General features: G+C 39.2%; 3 protein-coding genes across 9 annotated transcripts in view; 1 reads left to right on the top strand and 2 right to left on the bottom strand.

Moving 5' to 3' along the window:
• Positions 1-341, bottom strand: part of CEBPZ (CCAAT enhancer binding protein zeta) — a 29,067-nt gene extending 28,726 nt beyond the window's left edge. Inside the window, exon 1 of one of the 2 annotated variants that reach the window (XM_033176008.1) lies at positions 47-341. In XM_033176008.1, the coding sequence (XP_033031899.1) occupies positions 47-202 (156 nt within the window). In that variant the 5' untranslated portion in view covers positions 203-341. The remainder of the gene's footprint in view (positions 1-46) is intronic. The other variant, XM_033176009.1, reaches the window with a different exon arrangement.
• Positions 257-17,117, top strand: NDUFAF7 (NADH:ubiquinone oxidoreductase complex assembly factor 7). Of its 3 annotated transcripts, none has more exons than XM_033176014.1 (10): positions 257-395; positions 737-900; positions 4,416-4,496; positions 5,747-5,857; positions 9,526-9,739; positions 10,608-10,666; positions 11,824-11,934; positions 14,004-14,147; positions 15,421-15,594; positions 16,092-17,117. In XM_033176014.1, the coding sequence occupies exons 1-10, from the start codon at positions 341-343 to the stop codon at positions 16,305-16,307; spliced, it is 1,329 nt and encodes a 442-aa protein (XP_033031905.1). In that variant the 5' UTR covers positions 257-340; the 3' UTR covers positions 16,308-17,117. The 3 variants fall into 3 exon arrangements, with proteins under 3 accessions (XP_033031905.1, XP_033031907.1, XP_033031906.1); XM_033176016.1 differs by lacking the exon at positions 257-395 and adding an exon at positions 410-468; XM_033176015.1 differs by lacking the exon at positions 257-395 and adding an exon at positions 475-570.
• Positions 17,118-18,377: 1,260 nt separating this feature from the next.
• The window catches only part of PRKD3 (protein kinase D3), a 78,814-nt gene continuing 69,425 nt past the window's right edge, over positions 18,378-27,766 (bottom strand). For 2 of the 4 annotated variants that reach the window (XM_033176013.1, XM_033176010.1), the window contains 3 exons: positions 24,984-25,251; positions 22,063-22,148; positions 18,378-21,192 (listed from right to left, as the gene is read on the bottom strand). In XM_033176013.1, the coding sequence (XP_033031904.1) occupies positions 21,019-21,192; positions 22,063-22,148; positions 24,984-25,251 (528 nt within the window). In that variant the 3' untranslated portion in view covers positions 18,378-21,018. The remainder of the gene's footprint in view (positions 21,193-22,062; positions 22,149-24,983; positions 25,252-27,766) is intronic. The other 2 variants (XM_033176012.1, XM_033176011.1) reach the window with 1 other exon arrangement.

Genomic DNA, 27,766 nt, shown 5'->3' with positions numbered 1-27,766 from the left:
GGACTCCCCACGTCTGATCCCTTTCCCCGGAGCCCGCGGCAGTTACCTTGGTGCCTCCGAGCCGCAACACTTCCTCCAGGGAGAACCCATTCTCGGCTTCATTAGCATCATCCTCATCCTCTTCGTCCGGATCTTCTACTGCCTCCTCGGGGCGCCAAGGCCGCTTGGCATGGAACTCCAAAGGCTCCTTGGCTGCCGCCATGGCTAGCAGAGCATACGCTCTTGGAACTCAGCCTATTTCCGCTCTGCCCGTGACGTAATTCCGGCCGGGGCGTGTCTTCTCCCGGAAATAGCCTAAGCCCCAGCTCCTGGCGGAGCGAGCTGCCCTGTGAATTTCAGCATGACTGTTCTGGTGAGGTCAGGTGTGGGGCCGCTGTGTGCCCTGGCGCGCACAGGTAAGCGTCAGTCCCCTCGAAGCCCTGTTGCCTTGGAAACCGCGTGGGTGCCTTCCTCAGCTCTTCAGTTGAGGTACCAGGGAATTAAGGGCTCAGGGCTCACTTCCACCTTGAAGGTGCCCTGGGCTGGAAACGGGTCTGGAGCAAACGCGATAGGCTGCGTAATCGTGGGCAAGTGCGTGCTGTCTCTGCGCCCTGGGGGCGTGCGACGCACAGTAGCCCACGGTCTGCGGTAGGGTGAGGTTAAGGGTTTACGAAGCTGCTTTGAAAACGCTCAGGCGGCTTGCGTTCGTGAATGTTAAGATTTATCACAGGGTCTGTTTAATTTGTGTTTTTCGCAGCCATTCCCTCTATTTGGAGAGGGAGCTACTTCAGCTCCGGGAATGAACCTGCCGAAAACAACCCGGTGACGCCGATGCTGCGGCATCTTATATACAAAATAAAGTCTACTGGTCCCATCACTGTGGCCGAGTACATGAAGGAGGTGTTAACTAATCCAGCCAAGGTATGGTCAGGTAGCCCGAGGACTAGGCCCTCTCTAGCCGATTTGCGAGGTGCGAGCCAGGAGGGAGAAGCCCGAAGGTCCTCAGCCCAGGCAGTGGGGGTGCCTACCAGGTGAAGAGCCATTTCAGATGACCTGGGGACAGATAATTTGTCAGTTGGTCAGGGCTGGCTCACGTCAGAGGCAGGGCCAGTAAACAGGAGAGGACACGGTCCAAGGGTGTTTAGGAGACAGAATGTAGCTGATCGGATTTATGATGCGGGAAGGATGACTTTCCTACTTGGCTGATGGTAGGTGGTGTGGATTCATTGCTCTGGGAGAAGGAATGCAGGAGGAAGGATGGAGAGTTCAGGCTGGTATATGAATCTGAAGTGTTGTGGGACTCTTAGGTGGAAATCTCCAACAGGCAACTGGAAATAGGAATTACTGCCTGGAAAGTTGCCTGTGTTGTAATGGCCTCAGCTGGCATTGGAGAGATGTGCTGGGTTTTCTCACATGTGCAGTTGAGAATGCAGTCTGGGTCTTCACTGTTCTAGGATTAGGCACAGTCACAGCTTTCTGACCCACGTTTCCTTGTGTGTTCTATGGAGCCATTTGGTGAAAGCCTGTAGTCCTTTATTTTAGAATATTTCACCTTTTGCTGGGTTGAAATATGACCTCTGTGGAATTCTGGGGTTGGTTTGGCCATTGCTGTTGGATATGGTGGCGTGACTCCAGTGTCGAGGTTTACCCAAGGCCGGTATCTTTCAATGCTGGTGGGCAGGGCTGCAAGATAGGTGGCTTAGACTAGCGTGGTGGTACTAGAAATAGAAGAAGGTGGTTTAGAAAAGGACTGACAGGATTTGCTGATGGATTGAGTGATGGAACGGAGGAATCAAGGCTGATTCGTAGTTTTGGCTTGAGCAGTTAGGTGATGATGGCACCTTTTATTGAGATTAAGACAGACAGGACTAGGTTTGGAGGAGTGTTGGGGAGAGGGCCTACACCAGGAGCTGCATTTTATACATATTTTGTTAGCAATGACATCCGGGTGGAGATAGAAAGTAGGCAATGGCTGTAAGAGTCTGGCGTTCAGGGCCGGACATGGTGGCTCACGCCTGTAATCCTAGCACTTTGGGAGGCCAAGGCAGGTGGATCACGAGGTCAGGAGTTTGAGACCAGCCTGACCAACATGGTGAAACCCCGTCTCTACTAAAAATACAAAAATTAGCGGGTGTGGTGGCGGGTGCCTGTAATCCCAGCTAGTCAGGAGGCAGGAGAATCACTTGAACCTGGGAGGCAGAGGTTGCGGTAAGCCGAGATCGCGCCATTGCACTCCAGCCTGGGCAACAGAGTGAGATCTGTCTCAAAAAAGAAAAAAAAAAAAGAGCCTGGCATTCAGAAGAAAGACAGGGCAGGCGTATATACATTTGCTCATCATCAGCATGTAGGTGATATTTAAAGCCAAGGAACCAGGGAGAATGTACTGAGAGAAAGGAAGGTTTCCCAACATTGAGACTTGGGGTAACTCTAAAATTTAGAGGCTCTTAACCTAGGAACCCTTTAATAGAAATCAGGGGTTTCATGAACCTGGATGGAAAAAAATTACACCTTTATTTTCACTAACTTTCAACTGAAATTTAGCATTTCTTCAATTATGAACATATGCAGCAACCAGCAGCATCAGCAATACTTGTGAATTTGTCGTCTGTGGAAATCATTGGTATTTCCTCATCACAATACAGTGATCACAGGCATCTCAGAATTTCATCGTGCACATCCTTACTTCAAAATTTTGTTAATTATTGGGTCTTTGGCTTGATTATGGGCTTTTTTGTTTGTTTGCTTTTTGAGACAGAGTCTCATTCTGTCACCCAGGCTGGAGTGCAGTAGTGCGATCTCGGCTCAATGCAGCCTCCGTCTACCAGGTTCAAAGGATTCTTGTGCCTCAGCCTCCTGAGTAGCTGGGATTACAAGTGTATGCTTCCATGCCCAGCTAGGTTTTTTGTATTTTCAGTGGAGATGGGGTTTTGCCTTGTCGGCCAGGCTGGTCTTGAACTCCTGGCCTCATGTGATCCGCCTGTCTCGGCCTCCCAAAGTGCTGGAATTACAGGTGTGAGCCACTGTGCCCGGCCTGATTATGTTTTTTTAAATACACTAGTAAAGAAGTGTATATATCACATTTTTAAAAACATTTGATACACATTTTTCAGATATTTCTTTGTGGTTCTGTGCATTTAAAAACACTCTGTGAAGGGGTCTATAGGCTTCACTGGACTACCACAGTGGTTCATAACACAAAAAAGGGCAAATACCCCTATAATGTTTCTTTATGAATGGAACTAGAAAGCCTAGAAGGAGAGATGTTGTATGGAGTGAGAAATTTCTTTTAAAGATGGGAGTGAGTTGATTTATTTTGAATGCTGAAAGGGGAAAGTTGAAGGTGGAAGAGAGAGGGGGACGGCTAAATGGACCCAGGGGAGTTGTATGAGGAATGGCAGTCCGGAGCACAGGTGGAGGGATTAGGTTTGGATAAGGGGAGAAGGGGATGGTGTTTCATTCTTGAGTCCCCAGAAACAAAGGGGATTAGGGGGAGGCCAGGCGGGGTTGGGAAGCTGAGGAAGTTGTATTCTATAACATTTTTTAATTCTGGAGTGAGACTGGGGCCCATGTCATCTGTAGTAAGGTGGTAGAATAGGAGCTTGAGAAGCATAGGAAATTTTTAACACAATTCTTGAGTGTTTCTTGAAGGTTAGGCATCATATTAAAACTTGGGATATGAAGATAAATAAGGCATGTTCTTCTGCAAACAACTATACTTTGTGGTGAAGAACATAGACAAATAAGCTCAGAAAAGGTGGCACTGGATTTGGTGTTAGGTTGGAGGGCTGGAGGAGGTCAGCTAGGTGGCATATGAGCAGATTCAGAGGATGAGTATAAGACTGCCAGGGAGAGATGAAAAGGGAGAAGGGTAAGAATTTGCAGTGGCATGGATATCTGGACAAGCAAGGCTAAAAAAAAAAAAAACAAAAAAAAAAACAACTCACCTTTTTCTGGAGATGCAATAGTCATATAGAAAAGTTCGTAAATCACAAGTTTACAGCTCAATGATTTTTCCCAAAGCAAATGCTCCCATGTAACCAGCACTCAGATCAAGAAACAGATCATCACCAGCAGGCAGGGCCCATATGGGAGACAGAAAGTGTTAGAATTTGGAGAGGAGGCTGGAGGAGTAGGCAGGGTCTTGCTGTGTTGGTTGTGGGAGCTGGGAGGGGAGGAAGGGTCTGGCATGCAGGGATGGATGTTACATGACTTCTGCATTTATGGTCAAGGTGTAATTGTTTTTCTACCAGTTTTGTAAAATGACTGTTACTTTATAAAATTTGGGTAAAGACACCATGTTTCCCTTGCTTGTTTAGAGGGGAGCTTTCTTACTAAATAATTATTTCACTTTTACATTATTTAAGATTTTGGAGGGGTATTTTATAAAGGCTTATTTGAAAATTAATTTTGTTTCTCCATTTTCTCTTTTTAATCAGGGTTATTATGTGTACCGTGACATGCTAGGCGAACAAGGAGATTTCATTACTTCACCTGAAATAAGTCAGATCTTTGGGGAGGTAATATCCAATGTAAAGTATGAATGAAGCTAATATAAACATTTGAGAACAGATCAAATTGTATTGTTCTGTAGTAGTGTTCTACAGCTTTTTTGTGATTCATCAAAAGTTTTAACTTTACAGTAGTTGATGTACTGAGGGAATAGAGAGGCGATAGAGGGGAGGAAAATGGTAGAGAGAATATTTGAAAAGTTTATACTCCACTGTAGGAAGGGAAAAGGAGAGACAAGAGGGACAAAGAAAAAGAGAAGGAAGGGAGGGGGTCATAAAGAGGACAGAAAAAGGAGAATCAGATGAAATAAGAGAATGGAAGAAGGAAGAAAGACAAAAGGAAAGGCGAGGAAACAGAGTGCCCAGGAAGGAAGAGAGAAAAGATAAAATAAAGAGCATTGAGGAATCAGTGGAATTAAGATAAGCTCTAAAGCTGCCAGTCGTGATTTTAGCCATAGTTACCGTAAAAGTCTTCCTTTGTTTATCTATTTTTTGAGCCAGAGTTTTGCTCTTATTGCCCAGGCTGGAGTGCAATGGTGCGATCTTGGCTCACCGCAACCTCCGCTTCCCGGGTTCAAGTGATTCTCCTGCCTCAGCCTCCTGAGTAGCTGGGATTACAGGCATGTGCCACCACTCCTGGCAAATTTTGTATTTTTAGTAGAGACGGGGTTTCTCCATGTTGGTCAGGCTGGCCTCAAACTTCCGACCTCAGGTGATCCACCCGCCTTGGCCTCCTAAAGTGCTGGAATTACAGGCATGAGCCACCACACCCGACCAAATGTTCCTTTAATAAACAGAATTCTAGTTCATTTCCACTACGTACTTTCTGTGAATTTAGAAATAGGAAATAGTGTATAAGAGGAAGTAGAATGTGGGTATTGAAAAACATTAGGTTATTATCAGAGTCATGTAATTGTTTAAATCACATGAATATGAAGAAATGGCATAATCACATTTCATCTGTTTATTTGCTTTCAAATAGTAATACTTTTCTGGTGGTGATATCCTGTTATCTATGTCATGGGACCTTTTATAGCAGAGGCTGCCTTTTTTTTCCCTGTTAATCTTCCTAAATGGTATATGTTATAGTCCCAGGAAATTCCTATGTGTATATGTATGTATGTATTAAATAACATACATATGGCTGTACACATTTTGCTTTTTGGCATATAGTACATATTTATGTGGAATTTTATATTGTGGTATACTTTTATACTTTATGATACCTTAATATGTGGTTTTATTTTTCCTTGTCACAGCTACTAGGGATATGGTTCATTAGTGAATGGATGGCCACTGGAAAAAGCACAGCTTTCCAGCTGGTGGAACTGGGCCCAGGTAGGGGAACCCTCGTGGGAGATATTTTGAGGGTAGGTAATAAAAGAATGTCTTTAAGTTTCATGTAAGTGAATTTTAGTACTTCTGAGTGTGCAAACCGTGTTGATTTCATTGGTTTTCAGTTCCTTAATCTCATATTTCTCAGCTAAAATATAATGTCAGAATCAGTCATTACTTTTGTCTGTAAGCTTAAAAAATGGAGGTGAGGGGGAGAAGAATATGAAAGCTAAAAATAGGAAACATTTGGAAGACATTATGGGAGAGTGTATTTGTTTTCTCAGGAAGCAAAGTTTTTAATTATATAAAAAGTTTAGGCCAGGCGTGGTGGCTCATGCCTGTAATCCTAGCACTTTGGGAGGCCAAGGCGGGCAAATCAAGAGGTCAGGAGTTTGAGACCAGACTGACCAACATGGTGAAACCCCGTCTCTACTAAAAATACAAAAATTAGCTATGCATGGTGGCGCGCACCTGTAATCTAGCTACTTAGGAGGCTGAGGTGGGAGAATCACTTGAACCCAGGAGGCAGAGGTTGCAGTGAGCCGAGATCGTGCCATTGCATTCCAGCCTGGCGACAGAGCGAGACTCTGTCTCAAAAAAAAAAAAAAGAAAAAAAATTTAGGATGGGCACAGTGGCTCATGCCTGTAATCCTAGCACTTTGGGAGACCAAGGTGGGAGGATTGCTTGAGGCCAAGAGTTCAAGACCAACCTGGCCAACAAAGCAAGACTTCGTCTCTTTTTATATTTTTTTAAAAAAGCAGAAGACGTAAAGAAAAAGATTAATAATTTCATTTCTTACATTAAAGTTAAGAACTTCTTGCTCTACAAATAAACCAGCAACTTTTTGTTCTTCAAAGACCCCATTAAGAGAGTGATTAGACAAACCACAGAGTGGGAGAAGTTATTTGTGACATGTAACCAACAGAGTACTAGTAGTTAGAATGTTTAAAGAACTCCCTTAAGTCAGTAAGAAGACAGATAACTTGAGAAAAATCACGCCAAAGATGTGAACAAGTCCATTCATAAAAGAGGAAAATACAAATGACTAAAAAAGCAAAACAAAAATATTAGTCTTACTGGTAGTCAGGGAGATGAAAATTAAAATCACAACGCGATACCACTGTAACCCTCGCCAGATTAGAAAGAAAGCTAAGTCTGTCAACACCAAGTATTGTGCAGATGCGGATATGTGGAACAATGAGAACTGTCATATACTGCTTGTAAGAGTATAATTTAGTACATCCGTTTTGTTTTATTTTGTTTGAGACGGAGTCTCGGTTTGTCTCTCAGGCTGGAGTGCAGTGGTACGATCTTGGCTCCCTGCAACCTCTGCCTCTCAGGTTCAAGTGGTTCTTGTGCCTCAGCCTCCTGAGTAGCTGGGATAATAGACGTGGACCACCACGCCCGGCTAATTTTTGTATTTTTAGTAGAGAAGGGGTTTTACCATGCTGGCCAGGCTGATCTTGAACTCTTGGCTTCAAGTGGTCCGCCTGCCTTGGCCTCCCAGAACGCTGGGATTACAGGCGTGAGCCACCGCACCCAGCCTTGTACAACCATTTCGAAAAGCTATTGGCCATTATCTATTAACATCAAAGTTTCTGATATTGTATGACCCAGCAATTTTACTGCTAGTGATTTACCCTAGAGAAGCTAGTGTATATGTGTACCAGGAGACATGTACAAGCAGATAGCAGCATTGAATAAAAGAGCAGAAAACTGAAACAGCACAAATGCCTGTCAGGTGGGTAAATGAATCATTTAATTGTGGTACAGTCATACAGTGGAATACGAAGTATTGCAAGAATGCGTGAAATCACAGCGGAATATAACAGTATTCAACATGAAACCAGATATGTGAAAGTAGCAGTTTGCAAAAGAGTTCATATGATTGTATTTATATAAAATCCAAAAAATAGTCAACATTAAACAATATATATTTGGTGACAAAAATATATTTAGTAACGTTTGTAAAGAAAAGTCACGGTATTGTTAACTGAAGATTCAGAATGGTGGTGACTTCCGAGGGTACAGGGAGTCCACAGGGGCTTTAGAGAGAAGGTCATGTCCCATTTCTTTAACCAGATGGTGGATATTCTCTCTTGTATCATTCATGCTATCAGTCTATGTACTATTTTATAAAAACATTAAAAAGGAGGACAGTTGTTTATAGTACCTGATAAGTAAGAGTGTTTGTTAAACTTTTGTAGTTTCTAGTATTTCAGAACTCATTAGTCTTTTTGAGTTTATTTTTTATGTACCTGGCAATTCAACGTAAAAAACACACATAGCTGGGTGCAGTGGCCCATCCCTGTAATCCCAGCACTTTGGGAGTCTGAGGCTCCCAAAGTTCAAGATCAGCCTGGGTAATAGGGTGAAACTCCATCTCTACAAAAAGTACAAAAATTAGCCAGGCGCGGTAGCTTGCGTCTGTGGTCGAAGCTAGTCGGGGGGCTGAGGTGGGAGGATTGCTCGAGCCCAGGAGGTTGAGTCTGCAGTGAGCTGTGATCATGCCTCTGAGTGACAAAGTGGGACCCTGTCTCAAAAAAAAAAAACAAGAAACACCAGCACATACTCAGTATAAATTTAAATTTCTTGATGCCTTATGGTTTTTGCTTTAAATTAGAAATTGAAGGATTAAAAAAATATATAAACATATGACAAATAAGAATCTTGGTTATTTGGGTGAAGAAAGAAAACAAAATAATGAATTTAAATTTCCAGGGCTCCATTTTATGTTTTTCAGCAAGGTCATTTGAATATCAAATATTTAATAAGGACCTCAATCATATTTTCTTGTTCAAGTACTTTAAAAGTCAATTCCAGGCCGTTAACATGCATGAAGGATGCTTTTCCAGACTGAGTCATAAGAGCTCCTAAAAAGCCGAAGAATTTAAAGGGTTGTAAAGCAAATAGCCAGAGAAGTATCAGACCTGTTTTATTTTTGATGTTACCTTCTGAAGGAATTTCACCTGTGAAGTTTTTCCATTTGTATTTTGATCTCAAAATTAAATTTGGAAAAATCATCTTGTTCATATTATCAGTCTGGATGTGCATATTCATATCTCAAAAGTATTAATTGGAGGCAGATCACCAGTAAAATTAAATTCAAATGAAAAATAATGTTGATACACTTTATGCTTTTACTATTGCATTTTTAGCCTTAAAAGATTGGTAAAATATTAGTATTTTCCTTTTTCCCTTGATGTTTACAACAGTGAAAAAATATATAGCTAAATATAGATTGAAAATGTGGCAGACCCCTGAGTTAAGCAGTCGTTTTCAGTACCATTCAGATTTGGTTCTTTGAGGTTCGAGTTATCATCATCTCAGAGATGAGATTATTTCCTAGACCTAGAGACATTATCAAATCAAGGCTATCCCCATTTTATTTCCTTGGTCTTTTTTTAGACTCCATAATCTGAATCGTTGTTTTTATCAGATGCCAAATCTTTTATTTTCATTTGTTAATCATAATTTATCATTAGGAAACCAAATTGTGCATTGTTCATTTCTTATTTAAATTATGCTTAATAACTAATAGGTTATGATTCTTATAGACTGCTAGAGAGTGGCTTGGGTAAGGAACACATCTCCCTGAAATATTACTTCTGTTGTGACATGACTAAATCATTGATGTAAATGATTAGGAAACCTAAAACCTACTTAACACATTGTATTTTTTTTTCTTCTTTTGGTATTTAGGTGTTCACTCAACTTGGATCTGTGCTGAAAAACTGTGACATTTCAGTACATCTGGTAGAGGTAAGCCAAAAATTAAGTGAGATTCAAGCATTGACACTGACTGAAGAGAAGGTCCTGTTAGAGCGAAATGCTGGATCTCCAGTGTATATGAAAGGTGTCACTAAGTCTGGGATTCCAATTTCCTGGTACCGACATCTGCACGATGTTCCAAAAGGTAATTACCTTTACGTGGATTAATGGAAGAGTTTTGATCACAACCCTTGCAGTAGTGATGGGACTGTAACTTTTTACAGCAATATAACAGATTATGAGTTACTCCTGCCAAGTCCCTTATCCGTAGAGAGTAGCCTACTTTTTTCTAGAAAAGAGCATCATAATAGAAAATAAAGTTGCCTGACTTTTAGTAGTAGTTTATTTCATGTAGTTTTGTAAAACCCAAACAAAATGTAAATCTCTGTTGTACTTTTGAGTATTCCCCTATAGCTAGGATAGTTCTGATGATGGAGCAGGCCCAGGCAGCCAGGGCTGATGGAAGCAGTGTTAGTAGGTGGGTTTAGTTCAGTTATCGAATCTTTTGAAAATCCTTACTTCCTAAAGACAAGCAAGGTGTGGAGGAAAATCCCTGTACTAGTCAGGAATACTGATGAATCTTGACTCAAAGCTAAAATGGGGGTACGATGTTGGGCAAGGGATCTCGAGCCGTTCCCTTGAACCCAGGCAGAGGTTGCAATGAGCAGAGATGCACCACTGCACTCAGGCTGAGAAACCCGATTTTATGAAATCAAATTCCCTTCCAGCTAACAAATCTGACTTCTAATTTCCTTCAAGCCTAGTGATGGATAAAAGATTTAACTGCTATTTCAGGTATTTCCATTTTCTGACCCCATTTATATGTAAAATAAGAGCAGTAATAATTGTTCTTTTACATATTCTGCAGTGTAAGTTTGCCATGAAGAGGTAGAGAATTCTGTGGTAGTGATGATTATGGAGGAAGTAGGCATTTTCTTTTTTACAGTTAATGTTCAAAAGAATTAATTCCTGTAAAATGTGGAAACATTAATTCTTTTCCTCTTTTTAAATAGGATACAGCTTTTATCTTGCACATGAATTTTTTGATGTTCTTCCTGTGCATAAATTTCAGGTATTGAGGGGGGAAAAGGTCCTATTTATAATTGAATACAAAAAGCATTGTGTTGCCAATGTTTATGGTGTTTATTCAGTAGACAAATTTTACTCGTTGAGGTTATTTTTAACTATTATTTGGAATTTTGGTACACATAAATAATTGGAAAGCAAAAATGAAATGTTAATGAGAATTTGTAGTTCTCCTGGGATAATTATTAAGAATTCTTAATTCTTCTGATTTGAAGAAGTACGGGAATGAAAAATGGTAAGATGGTAACTGGCTGTGGTGCAATGAAGGATTTACTTGAGCAAATTTTTTTTTTTTAAAGAGAGAGCATATTGCTATGTTGCCCAGGCTGGTCTTGAACTCCAGGGCTCAAGTGTTCATCCTGCCTCAGCATCCCAAGGAGCTGGGACTACAGGTGTGTGCCACTGCACCCAGCCAACCTTAGCACATGAAAAAAAAGTATAGATTAAAATTCTGGGGGCTAGGCATGGTGGCTTCCACCTGAATCTCAGCACTTTGAGAGGCCGAGGTGGGTGAATTGCTTGAGGTCAGGAATTCAAGGCCAGCCTGGCCAACATGACGAAGCCCTGTGTCTACTGTAAATACAAAAATTATCCAGGCGTGGTGGCGGGTGCCTGTACTTCCCAGCTACTCGGGAGGCTGAGACATGAGAATGGCTTGAACCCAGGAGGCAGAGGTTGCAATGAGCTGAGATGCACCACTACACTCCAGCCTGGGCGACAAAGCGAGACCTTGTCTCAAAAAAAAGCAATAAAACTTTTCTTCATTCTTTGAGGAGATGTAAGATGTGGTGATAACGTATGTGTACTGGTAATTTGTATGGAGAAGAGCAGCTCTCGTGATTCTGTGGTAATGTGTTAGTGAAGCTTCTGGCTATTCCTCCTGAGTCTATTTCCGTTTTTTGGGTACTTTGCATGCTGCTGATTTTATCTTTCACAGCCTCATCTCTGTTATTGTTTCTTTTGCATCGATCAGTCTACTCATTGTTCAAAGGCAATGAAGTGATGCATTTAAGTAATTTTAAATAGTGAGTGCTCTGTAAATGTTACTTACTTATGGTAAGAGGAGAAAAAGCTATTTTTGGTAGAAGCAATGTAGAGAACAAACTTGCAAACATTTGTTTTTATGTGTTATTTTGTGTTTAGAAAACACCACAGGGATGGCGAGAAGTATTCATTGACATTGATCCACAGATTTCTGATAAACTGAGGTTTGTTTTGGCACCTTCTGCCACCCCAGCAGAAGCGTTCATACAAGTAAGAATATGCTTTTTTAAGTTTCTTTTATTGCTCACAGAATCTTCAAAGTCTTATTTTCTATTACTACTTTAGAGTTCCTTTACAGGAAGAGTTGCTAATAGCATACGAGGTGCTTTTTATTGACAATGAAAGTGCAGAGGAGCTAGAGGCAGGAGCGTGGGTTAAAATCATTTCTTAAATCTGTGACCTTAATGTCATGTAGTAAGAGAAAGTTAGTAACCGCTTACTCAGCCAAGTCTCTTACTTTCACTGTTCACCTCAGTTTCATGTCAAATGGTAATGGTATTGTCCACAGGAAGAGTTTACATCTGTGAAAACAATGTAGTGCAGACTATAGTAAATTAATTAACAATAACAGCTAACGTCTGTTGAGTACTTTGTGTTATTCTGTTTTTGCATTTAATTCTCAAAGCACTGTATTAGGTAGGTTCCATTATTATCTTTCTCTGGGCTAGAGCGTGGCTTTTATCCCATGCTTCCACGCAGATCTCAGTTTGATTCTGCCAGAATGATAGAATTACTACTGCTTTCTGTGGATCTCAGGGAATCATCGCAAGAGCCTGTCTATCTTGGCTTGTTTAAAGGTACAAAAAATCCCTGTACTTCTCAGGAACGTCCAGGCTTCAGATTGCTTCTTTTTTTTTGTCCTTTTCCAGCTCAGAAGATGATTTCTACTTCCTGGACCTTAACTGAGAACTTCCTACTCAGAAATTATCAGTTTTAAAAGCACAAGAGCTTTTACACTTAAATGTATGAATTAAGTTTTCTTTGTGAAGTGTAAATTTAAATGTCAGACGGAACACTTGTGAACAACTGTTTTCTCATATTATGGCAACCTACCTGAATGACACATTCATAAAACCACCAAGAACTAACCTCCTGGTCCTGGGAGTTCATTTAGTTATTGACCTAATTAGTATTCACTTAGGAGGGAGGGAGTGAATTTTCCCTTTTGCTTGAATGAGATGAATGGTAATACGTGTCGCCTTGAAGAGTAGCCTAAGATAGTAAGAATGTCAGCATGATCAGCGTGTCCACTGACGCCTGATGAGGCTGACTTCATGGTTTTTATAGTTAAGCCACAGTAATTTCATTGCACGATTGGCTCAATGGTTTATTATATTTAATCCTCACAACAAACCTACAATATCTATAAGGAAGAAAGCAACTCAAAAAGTTTAAGTAACTTGTCTACCAGTAAGCATAGGAAGAGCTGAGATTCAACTCCATCTGACTCTATGCCTGTTACCATAGGCAGACATCAGGGCAGATCATTACTGCATATTTATAATAAGGTGTTAGGGAGGAGCACAAGTTAATCTATGTTTTCATAAGAAAGGGAAAGAAATACCACTTTTTCAATCAGATCAGGAAGTAGTGAAATTTCATATATACTAGTCAGGTTGACAAGTATTAATACTTAGTGTCATTTCGTTTTTTAAGCTAGTACACACTTATTGTGGCCCCTTAGTTAATAAGTGAACATCTTGGGGTAATAATGGTTTCAATACATTGGCACTAGTTTATAAGCTGATGTTTCTTGATGTAGGGCATATCATTGGGATACTTTCTGGCACAACAGAGGGCATGATAATATACTTGTCTAATAGGGTCTGCTTTGTGTTATTGGATTTATATGATTTGTTCTTTCAGCATAATATTTTCATTGACTATTACGTGCCTGGCACTGTTCTAGGCAGACAAAAATCCCTTTCCCATGCTTTCAACCTAGAGGAATATATTTATATGATTTGTGATATAAAAGTATTTTACATTAAATAAAATGATAATGCTCTAGGCCATCTGGGGGGATTGGGAGGACATTTGCCTTTTTGTAAAAGAGATTAAAATGTCTTCGTAAATCATGTGGATAGCATCAAAGAACTAAGGAGTTTTGTATAATAAGGGAGTCAGGTGAAAACTTGAGTGTAGAGAACATACTCATATTAAGAAAATTTATTTTTATTAAAACTAAGAAATGCTCTTTGAGGAAAAACCTGAAAAACCCTAAGGAAGTAATTCTTTTGAATGATGCATTTTGGCTTTTGTAATGATCCTTTTACCAGCATGATGAAACAAGGGATCATGTTGAAGTGTGTCCTGATGCTGGTGTTATCATTGAGGAACTTTCTCAACGCATTGCATTAACTGGAGGTGCTGCACTGGTTGCTGATTATGGTCATGATGGAACAAAGACAGATACCTTCAGAGTATGTATAATTCAGTAACATGATTTATTAGACTTTCAGTGTTAGATCTGAAGCTCATTGAAGAGCTTTGATTTCTACAGTGCCTGGTATTATTGTATTACATTATTTTATAGTTAACATTAATTCATATTATTGTAATTCCCCTTAACCCTAGTTCTTACTCCTAACACTGAGTCTACTGTCCAGCCCTCCTTTAACAGGATATGAACTGTTTATGTTCTTCCTTAGTTGTAGAACCTACGTTTACAAATCCAAATAATACAAATTTGGAGAATAATACAAATGGAAAGATTTTCTTCACATTCTTAAACCTTTCTATCTGTACCCTCCTTCGTTCAAGAAAAATTTTGTTACTTCTTTGCAGATTTAAACTACCTACTGTAATCATTCTAGCTTTTTCTATTATATTTTCAACATTTTTTCCCTTTCCAGATGTATTCTTTTACACTGTTCCTAAACATCCTTTCTTAATGATACTTGAATATGATCAATTCTGTTCAATATACTTTCATTGAAAACCATTTAACTAAATGCTCATTTTCTAGGTCTGTGGTTCTTAATTTCTAACTTTATTGTGTCTAAAAATAAACTGGAGAGTTTGTTGAAAATACTCATTCTCTAGCCTAACCTCCAGGATTCTGACTGACCAGGTCTGGTTAGAGTCAGTAATATATTCTCAGGTGATTTTTTTAAAGTAATTTCAACTGTTATTTTAGGTTTAGGGGGTACATGAGGCAGGTTTGTTATTTGTCACATGGGTATATTGCATTGACTCTGAGGTTTGGGGTACAAGTGAGCCTGTCGCGCAGGTGGCAAGCATAGTACTCAGTAGGTAGATTTTCAGCCCTTGTTCCCCTCCTCCTGTCGCCCCTCTAGTAGCCAGCAGTGTTTGCTCCCATCGGTATGTTCACGTGTACCCAATGTTTAGCTCTTACTGAGAGAAGTGAGATGTACGTGTGGTATTTGGTTTTGTCCCTGCATTAATTCACTTAGGATAATGGCCTCCAGCTATGTCTATGTTGCTGAAAAGGACATGATCTGATTTTTAATGGCTGTGTAGTAGTTTGTGGTATATCTCAGGTGATTCTGATGCATGGTTGATGCATAAACTTCGTAAAACACTGCCTAGGTGTTCCCTGCCTAAGAGAATTAATGAAAGCTGTATTCCATCACCTCAAGCATTAATGTAAATATTAAATAACTTTAATATGATAGCATCTCTTTAATCTTAATAACCATAAAAGGGCAAAAATCTGATTTCTTTATGTTCAAGGGGTTTTGTGGCCACAAGCTTCATGATGTCTTAATTGCCCCAGGAACAGCAGATCTAACAGCTGATGTGGACTTCAGTTATTTACGAAGAATGGCGCAGGGAAAAGTAGCCTCTCTGGGCCCAATAAAACAACACACGTTTTTAAAAAATATGGGTATTGATGTCCGGCTGAAGGTAAGGTTTATTTTATTTCACTGTTATTAAGTACTTTAATTTCATAGTATTGCAAAAATTAAATAGGATGTTCACCTGGCCTTAATGCTCTTACAGTTAGCCAATCCTTGGTCTTCCAGCCTTTTCAGGTAGTATAGGGTTTAGTAACTAGTCTGGTAAGTTTCATGCATCTCCATGTGAGGTAGCATTAAGACTTCCAAATAGTGTTTTTGTTAAGAAAACTGCATTTATGGGTATGAATTTTCCAAGTGTTCTTCCGAGGACACCTAAACCTTACTGTAGATCAAACCCCCTGGGGATATTTGTTAAAAATGCAAATCCTTAGGTGTCACACCAACCTCCATTTTTAATAAGTACTCTATGATTCTCAGGCAGGTAATCAGAAGTCACATTTTGAGCGGAGCTTTATTGGAATATTTGAGAGTCGTTAGTATTGCTGCATGTAACTAGGAATTCTGTCTTCTGGTTAATTTTGCTAAGAATTTTTTTCCTTTCAGGTTCTTTTAGATAAATCAAATGAGCCATCAGTGAGGCAGCAGTTACTTCAAGGATATGATATGTTAATGAATCCAAAGAAGATGGGAGAGAGATTTAACTTTTTTGCCTTGCTGCCTCATGAGAGACTTCAAGGTGGAAGACATCAGAGGAATGCATGTCAGTCAAAACCCTTTGCATCCCTTGTAGCTGGGTTTAGTGAACTTGCTTGGCAGTGATATTTCAGCTTGGACATTTTCCCCTTCAGTCGGCCCAAGAAATCAAAATAAAGGAAACACATTTCATACACTGCAGGTAACAAAAGTGAAAGTATTTTATCTTTTCAAGCAAGAAACAGTCCATGTTATATATAATACAGCCAAAATTATAGAACTTTTAGGGTTGTGACTGGCTTTGGTGCAAATGTCTGCTCAAGCTAATAAGTTATTGTGAGACTGAGTTTCCTTTAACTTATAAAGCTAGTTGCCATATTTCTATTTTACTTTAAAAAGTAAACATGGGGCCGGGCGCAGTGGCTCATGCCTATAATCCCAGCACTTTGGGAGGCTGAGGTGGGCAGATCACCTGAGGTCAGCAGTTCGAGACCAGCCTGACCAAAATGGAGAAACCCCGTCTCTACTAAAAATACAAAACTAGCCGGGCATAGTGGTACATGCTTGTAATCCCAGTTTACTCAGGGAGGCTGAGGCAGGAGAATCACTTGAACCTGGGAGGTGGAGGTTGTGGTGCGCTGAGATCGTGCCACTGCACTCCAGCCTGAGCAACAACAGCGAAACTCCCTCTCAAAAAAAAAAAAAGCAAACATGGGCAGTGATTGGTTTAATAAAACTGGAAACAGACTAAATGGCTCTTCATAGGAAACTGATAAAATATATGTTATTTTTAAAAATGAGCTAGAGCAGTACGTTCTGACATAGAAAACTCTAAGATTTAGTAAGTGAAAAAAAGTAAGATGCGAGAGTTTTTATAGTTGATTCCATTTTTGTTGAAGGAGAAAGCTATTTAAATACAAGTAATTTCATAGAAACTAATACACCAGTGTACACTGGTTTTCTGTGATATGTACTTGCATACAAAGTTAAGGAATGAATGCACAATTTTCCCAATTTGGAAGTGAGTTTGAGGGGCAGGGAGTGGCTGGGTATTTAAATTTTTTACATTGTGCATCTGTGAATTTTTAAAAAAATTATAAAGGTCACAGTAAGAAACAGTAAACCTTGACATGTAGTTCAAATATGAGTTGGAGACCAGCCTGGCCAACATGGTGAAACCCCGTCTCTACTAAAAATACAAAAATTAGCCTGACATGGTGGTGGGCGCCTGTAATCCCAGCTACTCAGGAGGCTGAGGCAGGACAATCTCTTGAAACCGGGAGGCAGAGGTTGCAGTGAGCCAAGATTGCTCTGTCGCACTCTAGCCTCGGCAATAGAAACACACACACACGCACACACACACAGCCTAGGAGGAATAATTTTCAGACAAATGGCAAGTTTTAGTTCTGTATTATGTGTTTTCATTTTTTGGTTTTTAGAAGCTGTGTGTTAATACTGGAAACATGGACTTAGAGAATTATTAAATTAGCAACACAGATTTACAAGGGAGATTAAAGGAAAAGAATACTTGCCATATGTCTTGAATTTACGGCTTAACTGTATCAGAAGTTCATTGGCGGAGTGATGAACTGTTGCTTTTTATTGCTGCTTCTGCTTAACAGGAGTAGCATTCTATCCACAGTACATGGCTGTGTCATGGAGGCTTTGAATGTGGCCCAACACAAATCTGTAAGCTTTCTTAAAACGTTATGAGATTTTGTTTGGCAATTTTTTTTTTCAAGCTCATTAACTATCATTAGTGTTGGTGTATTTTATGTTTGGTGCAAGACAGTTCTTCCAATGTGGCTAGATTAGACACCCCTGCACTAAAGTAAAGGAAGACGGAGGACTTGCTTTTCAGATGCTGCCCAGCCTTGGGTCACTCCTAGTTGTTCTTATTCTATATTCCTGTATTTGTTTTCTTTTTTCAAAGACTTGGTTGGGAGAATTTTTGAAAGATGAAAACGTCCATAGTTCGCTCCTCTCAGAGATGTTAAAGTTTTTATAATTAAGGGGCTAGAGTCAGGCAATGCCTTATATCTTAACACCTAGAAAGTTTGATATTAGGTTTTTAACTTTTTAAAGCCTTCTGGTAGTATAACAGTTGGATATTTTGGTGGTAGTTCCTGAAAAAGTTATAGTTACAATTACTCCAAACTTTACAAGAAATGAAGACCTTCAGATAATCACCTCAAATTTAGTATAAAATTATAAAATGAGCTTTTTTTTTATTTTTGGCAGGTTAAAAAAAAATCAGTGTTTTTAAATATAGCATTAGTTCCATTTACAAATACTGTTTCCAAAATAGTTCTTTTACCAAGGTCTAGTAAAATAACACAAGATAAAACTTTTCTTTGGATACTTCTACTAGAAATAGGCTCAGGTTTTCACATGGAAAAGTATGGTGATAGGAAATACATTTTATTATCAAGCTTCCAGTATATTTACAAAAAGTTGGATGTAACCAAAAAAATATAAAAATGTACTGAACAGTCACTATAGACTACTTTGTACATTATCAAATGTTTCTAGCAATTACTTCTTATACAAACATGACTTAAGGACAAAACGTTATGCAGGTTATACAGTATCCGGAGTAATTATTCAACTCCAGATTCTCTGATGGTGCCTTTACAAAATTTTTAGAAAATTTCTTAGGCATTTAACAACAAATACGAAGAGTGCAATTAATTTCATGGCTTGTAAAGTTTGATTATGTAAGTATAGCAAACAAACATCATTCCAGTTAATTTTCACCTTACATAGTAAAACCACAGTAGAATGACTGCCTAGTGACTCAGAATTATTCCATTTTGTGTGTGTTGATATAAACAGACTTTGGTGAAACTGGGAAGTCATCCTCTTATCACAGGGAAAATAACATTTCTAAAAATTTTTTTTTTGAAAATTAATTTGGTTTAATCTTTGAAGCTTCTATAGAAGGACAAATGACCAAGAGGGAAATGTGTCCTGGAGGTATTTATGGGTAGAGAGTATAGCATAATGGTTGGGAGGGCTAAGGGTAAGATTAGAGCCATACTACTGGTCTCAAATACATATACTAACTGTTTGAAATTTGGCAGTAGGTTAATCTCCCCTTGCCTCAGTTTTCTTTAAGATGGAGCTCATAATGACTTAAACATTATGGCTATTGTGAGGGTAAACTAAAACAAACAAAATAACTTAGAACACAGGAGCACTGCATACTGTTTGCTACTATTCTTTCAAGGGTATTTTTAGTCTAGATAGGAAACTAGCTTCAGGGATCTCGAAAGGCTGCTTCTCAGTCTGTTCATATACAAGAACACTTTTTTTTTGCTACCTCAAATTCGGTGGGCAATGATAGTTAACACTTTCCTAGTTTTCAGTTTATTTGACTACATTCATATGTATCTGATCTTCACGACAACACTGTGACAAAGGTAGAGGCAAGAATGATAATATTCATTTTACAGACTGAGGAACTGCAGACAGAGCTGCCATCTCTCCAGGCCAACATAACTAACAAGTAGTGGATCCAAGACTTGAGAAAGAGTTTTGCTCTTACTCTTGTTAGAGTGGAGAAGGAAAATAATAATAATAAAAAGGTTTACAATGATTCTTGAGAAATGAAGAAATAAAAAGCCACTGTTTCTCAGAAGCAGATGGTCCCACATCTTAAACTCTCTTTGGGAAAGACATTTAAAAATAGTTTTTTAAATACCTGGCTGCTGGAGCTGAAATGTAAAAAGAAGTCTTCATTCTTTAATTTGCTGCGTTGATAATATAGACCCAGCCTTATAAACTGTTTCATGCTCCACTCCAATCCATCCCCCCAAACTGCTTAAAATAATTTATTTTAAAACACTCCAGATATCTGCAAAGCCCAATAGGCTAGGGGAAGGAGAAAAAAGGATACCGTTTGCTATACAGTAACTGTAGTATTAATTGACCCTGCTAAAAAGCAGAAATTACTGGCTGAACCCTAGGTAAAGATAAATTGTGTAAAGCTGAGATCTGCACCTGCTGCATGCTGGAATCCAGTACTTGCATCCGGATGGTGTCAGAATACATATTTAGCAGCAGAGTGGAGCTATGAAAAGACGTACAACTCAGCACTTAGACCAGCAGTACTCTTCCTTTTGTAACATCATTAGTCCCTCATTATCTTAGAAGCTGTTGCAACATACAGAAGGTGACAATCCTTATGTTGTACAGAACATATTCAGAGTAGCAGAGCAACTCCAAAAAGGTTAGGAATCACTACTTTGGAGTCTTGATTGACCTAAAAAAGAAAGGTGAAACAGCCCAGTGCTCTTTTTCTAGGCATCTAAGAAAAACCCTTCAATGCCTCTATGGTTGGTTAAACCAATGTTAAAAGTCCTTATAGTAACATCACATAATGGTAGCCTCACAGTTCTCTCTTAAATACAAGCTTGTTGAGTAACCAATTTTGTAAGTCTTATATAAATTTAGCCAAGCTATATAGTAACTGGATGCTAGCTTGACTTGTTTTTGCTTAAAACATATACACATATATATATATAAAACAGGAAAGGAAAGACAAATTAAGTGGTCCTATTGTATTAAAGTGAAGGATTAAGAAAAAATACAAAACCAGTTATTGCTTAGGCTAAAAAAGTTTATAAAAAGCTTCACCTTGATTCAATTATGACTTCTTCTTATTCAGTTTCCTGCCTGTACCTACTCATCATGAACTACAGTACTGGTGTCACTGATTCCTTATATTTCCTCCTATCTTTGCATCCCTGCAGATGACAACCTACAAAGAACAAGTTACATAGCAAAATATCAGTCCACAAAATGAAATCCTTCCTTATTTAGGTTAGCTCAATGATTAAGGATCTTCTTCCATATCATCTGGATTAGGAGCCATAATGAAGTGCTTTGGGTATACAAGGTTATGTGTGTATGCATGTATTTCCCAGCGAGCGTCATCACTTTCATGTGTAATGTAACGTTCTCCAATGCGAGTTTCAAATTCTCTAAGGTCAAGCCAGGTCTGATAGTCCTAGGAGAAAATGAAATTGTAATGATGAAACATAAAAGAAACAAAATACTGTCAACCTGGTTTTTTTGTTTTGGTTTGGTTTGGTTTGGTTTAGTGCCCTAGTCAAATAATTGACAGGCCCTACTCATAAGTTTCTACTATATACTAAGTTCTACTTGTGATATTTTAAATGAGCAATTTAAAGAAATTTTTCAAACACAGTCTCCAATGAATGAAAGTAACTAATTTCTGAAGTTTAAAAAAAATTGCTTCAGGCTTCTTAGGTGGCTAATAATAATCACTAAAACATTTTGTTCTATACAACACGAGGCCTAAACCTTACTCCTCAAAGTAGGGGAAAGTGCTTGGATGCTTATTAGGATAATTTAGTAACTGGTAGACTAGATTACATTTGTTTTAAAGCTAATTCTACCTCTCACTCCCTTTAAAATAGTTCTAAAGCTTCCCTCCTTACTCTGAAGTTTGGAGGGTATCTTTTGATAAATCTATAAAGTAACTTTGGGAGAATTAAGCCAAATATTTTAAATGGCATTTAAAAAAAATCTCTTCAATGCAAAAAAAATAAACCCTTCAGTGGACATTTAAAATAAATTCGATAAATTAATATGTCATGCTAATCTTACAAAAAGGTGAAATGAACACATAGGTCTATGAAAGGCTAAGTCATTGCTTTCAGTTCATGGGAGTTTAATTGCCTGTCATTACCGATTTGAATGCTGTACGGTTTCCATAGATTCAGCCATAGTACAAATTAATCACTTAAAAGCACTTATATTATTCTGCTGATCTTAGAGTGGTTTCACTAGGTGGGACACATCAGAGTGAACTACTCAAATGAAGATTGCCAAAGAGAGATTACATTTTTTTTACCTGTAACCAGGGATGACTAAGAGATTTGTCAACACTGTAACGTTTTCTCATCTTCACTTGAAGCAGATTGTTTATCAGATCAATTGCTAAGGGAAAAGACAAAACAAGATACATGAATTTGGATGCATAGAGCAAGCCAAACTTGTGACTGCCTAGAAGGCAGTTCAACCCACAGAAATACAGGGTTGAGGAATTTTTGCTTCTCAAGGACATGGACTTTTAGCTAACATGTAAAATGAGTCATACATATTTACTGATTTAAGTGTATCTGTCAAATTTTCATTGCCTTTATAAGGCAGTAGAGAGTACAGTATACACTCTGGAACCTGACTGCCTGGGCTGAAGTCTGGTTCTGCCACCTACTAGCTGTGTAATACTGGGTCAGTTACTAAATTGTGCTGTGCCTCAGTTTCCTCATGAAGTTGCTGACATATGTTAAGAGCTTAGAACAGTGCTTAGCCCCTAAGTGCTTAAGTAGTAACGATTATTATTTGAAGATGAATGAAACAGACTCTCTGATCCTCCCCACCCCACTCCAATGCTGCTCTCTAGTCCCTGACTTGGTCTGGAAAAGCACTGCTTTGCCTCTATGTATGGTCACTGAGGTAGTAACTTAACCACCAAAGGTTCACACTTTTAACAAATAGGTTTCAGGGTGTTTTAGTGTACATGGTGAGTTCTTGGCATATATATTTTATTCACTTATTTGGAGAATGGATCAACTGCAAAACCAAGGCAACCAATAACTATATACTAACTACAGCCCTATATAATGGTACATTTGAAATATTGATAACAAAAGGCTAGACCCAGACACGAACCAAATGGAAAGACTTGTACCATTCTAGTTCTATTTCTTGTCTCTATACTACCAAACTAGCAAAGATTTTCCCTAAGTACTTTATGAATTTCTCTGTGTTCCAAATACGTCAGACCTTTATGCATCGTTCCTTAAAATGTGGCCCACCGGCCGGGCGCGGTGGCTCAAGCCTGTAATCCCAGCACTTTGGGAGGCCGAGACGGGCGGATCACGAGGTCAGGAGATCGAGACCATCCTGGCGAACACGGTGAAACCCCGTCTCTACTAAAAAAATACAAAAAACTAGCCGGGTGAGGTGGCGGGCGCCTGTAGTCCCAGCTACTCGGGAGGCTGAGGCAGGAGAATGGCGTAAACCCGGGAGGCGGAGCTTGCAGTGAGCTGAGATCCGGCCACTGCACTCCAGCCCGGGCGATAGAGCGAGACTCCGTCTCAAAAAAAAAAAAAAAAAAAAAAAAAAAAAAAAAAAAATGTGGCCCACCATGTGCACCAGAATCATTTGGAGTTATTTAAAATGCACATTCCTGAGTCATCATTCCAACTAAAGAATCTCAATCTATGGGGTTTCTCTTCTAATAAACTCATCAAGTGATTCTGATAGAAGAGTTCTACGGAACACACTGCCTAAGGAGTTCTGAGATAACATTGGTTAACATCAAAAAACTCTTCTTATGAGCTTCTTCAATTAGCTTTATTACCAAGCAAACCTGTTACTGTCTTCACATGTTGTTCCTTAAACTTTTCCCAGTTTAATGGAATATTAGTTAATCCTATGATTAGGCCTAGTACTTTTGGAAAAACAAAAAAGATCTACCCATTACATGGGTTGGCTAAATCCAGACGGGGGTATTCCCCAGCATTGGTTCTATTAACTTCTATGGGGCAGTTAGATAATGTTTTAAGTAGTGTACTTGTCCTTGTCAGTATCAGTAGACTAAAGAGGGCCAGCCAAGTTATTCTTGATGGGTACAGAATCAGGAGTTGCAAATTCAAAAGCCCTCACTAGGCAGGAAAAAGATGTATGCAGCTTCCCAGCAGAGGTCCATAGGAGAGAGGAAAACAAACTGCAGTGTGTCTGGTGAATATAAAGTTCATTCTAGGTATAAGGTACCGGAGCTAGGTATTCATTCAAGGAGCTCACAGTCTTATTCTGAAGATTAGAAAAGTCGATTATGAAAAGAATGAATACTTAAGAAAAAAATGGGGCTGGGTGCAGTGGCTCATGCCTGTAATTCCAGCAGTCTGGAAGGTCAAGTTGCGAAGATCAATTGAGTTCAAGAGTTTGCCTGGGCAACACAGTGGGACCCCATCTCTACCAAAAATTTAAAAATGAGCCAGGCGTGGTGGCCCATGGTGCATACCCATCATCCCACCTAGTCAGGAGGCTGAGGTGGGAGGATCACTTGAGCCCAGTAAGTCGAGGCTGCAGTGAGCTGTGTTTGTGCACACTTCAGCCTGGGTGACAGAGGGAGACTCTGTCTCAATAAAAATAAAAAAAAAATAATAAAAAAGCCCAAATTTTTTTAGGCTAAGTAAATTTTACAGTTTAGAGGAGGAGAAGTCAGGTAACTTTACAGATGAGCCACAAATTAAGGAGTCCTCAAATTTTAATAGGAAGGGTTGTAGACAAGGGAAAAAAAAGTCCTAAGCGAATTGCAGAAAACAGTTCAGAAGAGTAAACAACTAGGTTTGTGTAGAGAGTAGTGGGAGATGAGGCTAGAAGGTAAGCATGGACCATATCACAGATAACTATGCCTGTAAGGTGGTTAAAAAGAAGTGTTTGGGAAAGTAATGTTTCCTGAAGATGGATTTGGCAGTAGTGACTGGGAAGGACCAGAAAAGTTTAAAAGGTAAGACAGTTAAAAAGCTATTTTAGTTTGAGAATTAGGCCACTGGGGCCTATGTCAGTGCTATGCCTGGGAACTATACAGAAGACACAGATAAAAGTGTAAAAAGAAGAGTGCTCAAAAAACTAGCAACTAGTTGAATTTGGAAGATGAATGGGAGATTTATTAAAAAGATAAGTTGCAAGAGACAGACTGATTTGGGATCAGAAAGATTTTTAAACTTAAAACACATAGCCAAAACTTAATATTTTTTTTACCTTCACCAGAAATTTCTCTCCATGGATTTGGTGGGTACATAAATGCAGCATTTTGGATTTGGTCATTTATATCTTCATCCTCATTAAAAGGAAATGTGCCACTGAGGCTCACATAGATGATAACTCCCACTGACCACATATCTAGGGAACGGTTGTAACCTTTGCTCCGGAGAACTTCAGGGGCTAAGTATGCTGGAGTTCCTACCACAGATCTCCTGAATGACTTTTCACCAATGATGCGTGCAAATCCAAAGTCACAGAGCTTCACCTGGAAAATGAAGGATAATTTTGTATTATAGTGTTATATATGTAATTACCTGTCCCTAAATGACACTGTATCATTTCAACATACTTGCCAGCTCTGATTATGAATATTAAACAATCACAGATAGGGAAATTGTAAAATATCCTTTTCTGAAAAGGCAGACACATTTATAGCCCTGTGATCCTGACTGGCATAGTATGAAGAGCTTTCCCAGTGCATATTTCAAAAGTTCTAGCTTCCAGAATACCAAATACCAGACTGGTGTTATGTGTGTTCCTATTTCTTATGAAATGGGAGTGTGCTGCTTTCTATCATTTGTTTTGTGAGATCACTCTCCCATCATCTGTGAGCAGGAATTGTTTCATTTCTGAATCCTTAGTGGCTTTACAGTGCCTTGACACATAAAGGTACTCAATGTTTGTTGAATGAAAAATAAGTTACAGTATTAGCCAGGTGTGGTGGCTCACGCCAGTAATCCCAGCACTTTGGGAGGTCGAGGCGGGGGGATCACGAGGTCAGGAGATCGAGACCATCCTGGCTAACGCGGTGAAATCCCGCCTCTACTAAAAATATAAAAAAATTAGCCGGGCATGGTGGCAGGCACCTGTAGTCCCAGCTACTCGGGAGGCAGAGGCAGCAGAATGGCATGAACCCAGGAGACAGAGCTTGCAGTGAGCCGAGATTATGCCACTGGACTCCAGCATGGGTAACAGAGCGAGACTCTGTCTCAAAAAAAGGAAAAAACAGTTACAGTATTTAAAAAATCCCTTGTTTTGCTTGATCCTAGAATCTCTTTTCTAAGGATGTTATAAATTGGCAAGTAAATAAAACTGAGGTGTATTAAAGGTAACTTTTCCTGTGGACACCAGTGGAGACTGCCCCAGTGAGTAACAGCAACATTTTTCTATGACTATGGAACAAATTATTTCTAGTTAGATGTTTAGATTTGAAAAAAGTTATATGTAAAGGTAGCCATAGTCACTACCATGTCTTCTCAAAAGAGAGTTCTAGAAGTTGATGAGCTTGGCAGAACTCAGAACACTTATCTTGCTGCCCAAATTTTTCTAGAGGCTTAGATCTGGGGGATTAATGACCGCATCCATGCTGAACAAGCAAATGCCAGGTACTTTCTGGAGGAAATGCTCTGACTTAAAAAATGTCTTCAGCAAAAGCATTAACATAAATTGAGAGGAAAGAGATTTAAGCTCTAGAAAACAGTGGTATGAACAGTGCCTAGAAAACAAAGAAGTGAAGTTATCAAATGCTGCTATTTCTGGGGTGTGGACTCTGATACGTTTTTATGATTGATATTTGCTCAGTGTCATTACTGAATCTGGCTGCTTCTCGATTTCAGTGTCTTTGAAGAATACGAGTACTGAGCCTGAAGAAATACAAACTATTTTGTTGTTAAATGCCAGATTTCAGCTCACATCTTGGTAAGGTAAAGATGACTTGGAAGTCTGGCAACTGATTAAAGAAGTGGAGCCATGGCTAACACTTGAGCATAAAAAGAGTCCCTTTGCTTCTCACTGGAACACTGTTGATCACTGAAGTGGAGGTCAGAAAGTGGGAGTTTTAATGTTACCTCTGAGTGTGCATCTTTTGTCTATACTATTTTGAAGATCAAGTGAGATAATATATGGAAGCAGTTTATTTAAAACATTGCACCAACTATTAGGTGACCCTTTCGACCTCACAATGATAGGGAATCACTTTTAGCCACATAAACGTAAAAGAATATGATTACTACTTTAAAAGCTGAATGATTTTTAACATATCTTTTTATTTGAAAAGACATTGAGTTATATATACCAAGTGAAAACAGGTATCTGTTGTCCTTAGTCTTGCCATTTGTCTAAATGTACGTTTCAAATGTATATAAACAGTAGTTTGGCAACAGATATCTGAGCTGATGAGAGGAATCATCCTTGCTAATTATGGAAAACGGTTGCAGGGTACCACCACCACCATTTATTTCTCAGGATGGTTGTTTCAGAATTTGGGTTATGATCCATTTCATAGGTCATGAAATAAATTTAGTGGATCAAGATGAATACTTGAAAAAAAAAAAACAAACTCAACCGAATTAAGAAAAAAAAGAGAGTGCTACATGTAGCCAGGACACAGAAGCATGATGCCGTTGTGTGTGTGTGTGGTGATGAGAAATGTTATTCTTAAATAGGTTTTGGTGAAAATGTTTGAAATACTCCAAATAGGAAAAGGAGTTGGCTGCCTGCCTCAACCAAAATCTATCTCCCATTTCCAGTAACACCCCATTTGTTTTATTTATGAGGAATTCATCCTAAGTACCAAGCACCAACCAAGGTTGATACTTGCTCACTTCATTCCCAGCCCCCGGGGAGAGGTGAATTGCAGAATCTGTGTGCAGTTATTCTTTTAGATGTGGTTAAATCTAAAAAGTCTTGAATATAAACAGTGTAACTAATAACATCTGAATTCATTTAGTTATTAATCCTCACTGGCAGTTACAGGCTAAAAACTATTTCTGTAAGATGGT

This window comes from Trachypithecus francoisi, unplaced genomic scaffold (assembly GCF_009764315.1).
Source record: "Trachypithecus francoisi isolate TF-2019V2 unplaced genomic scaffold, Tfra_2.0 Lachesis_group17, whole genome shotgun sequence".
In the NCBI taxonomy this organism is placed as follows: domain Eukaryota; kingdom Metazoa; phylum Chordata; class Mammalia; order Primates; family Cercopithecidae; genus Trachypithecus; species Trachypithecus francoisi.
The sequence above is the reverse complement of the archived record's forward strand: the minus strand, read 5'-3'. Positions and strand labels throughout refer to the sequence as shown.

Coding starts and splice junctions, on each gene's coding strand:
- NDUFAF7 (XM_033176014.1), top strand. CDS start 341: ATGACTGTTCTGGTGAGGTCAGGTGTGGGGCCGCTGTGTGCCCTGGCG. Junction 5,858..9,525: donor TCGTGGGAGATATTTTGAGG/GTAGGTAATAAA, acceptor TTTGGTATTTAG/GTGTTCACTCAACTTGGATC. Junction 15,595..16,091: donor GTATTGATGTCCGGCTGAAG/GTAAGGTTTATT, acceptor TTTTCCTTTCAG/GTTCTTTTAGATAAATCAAA.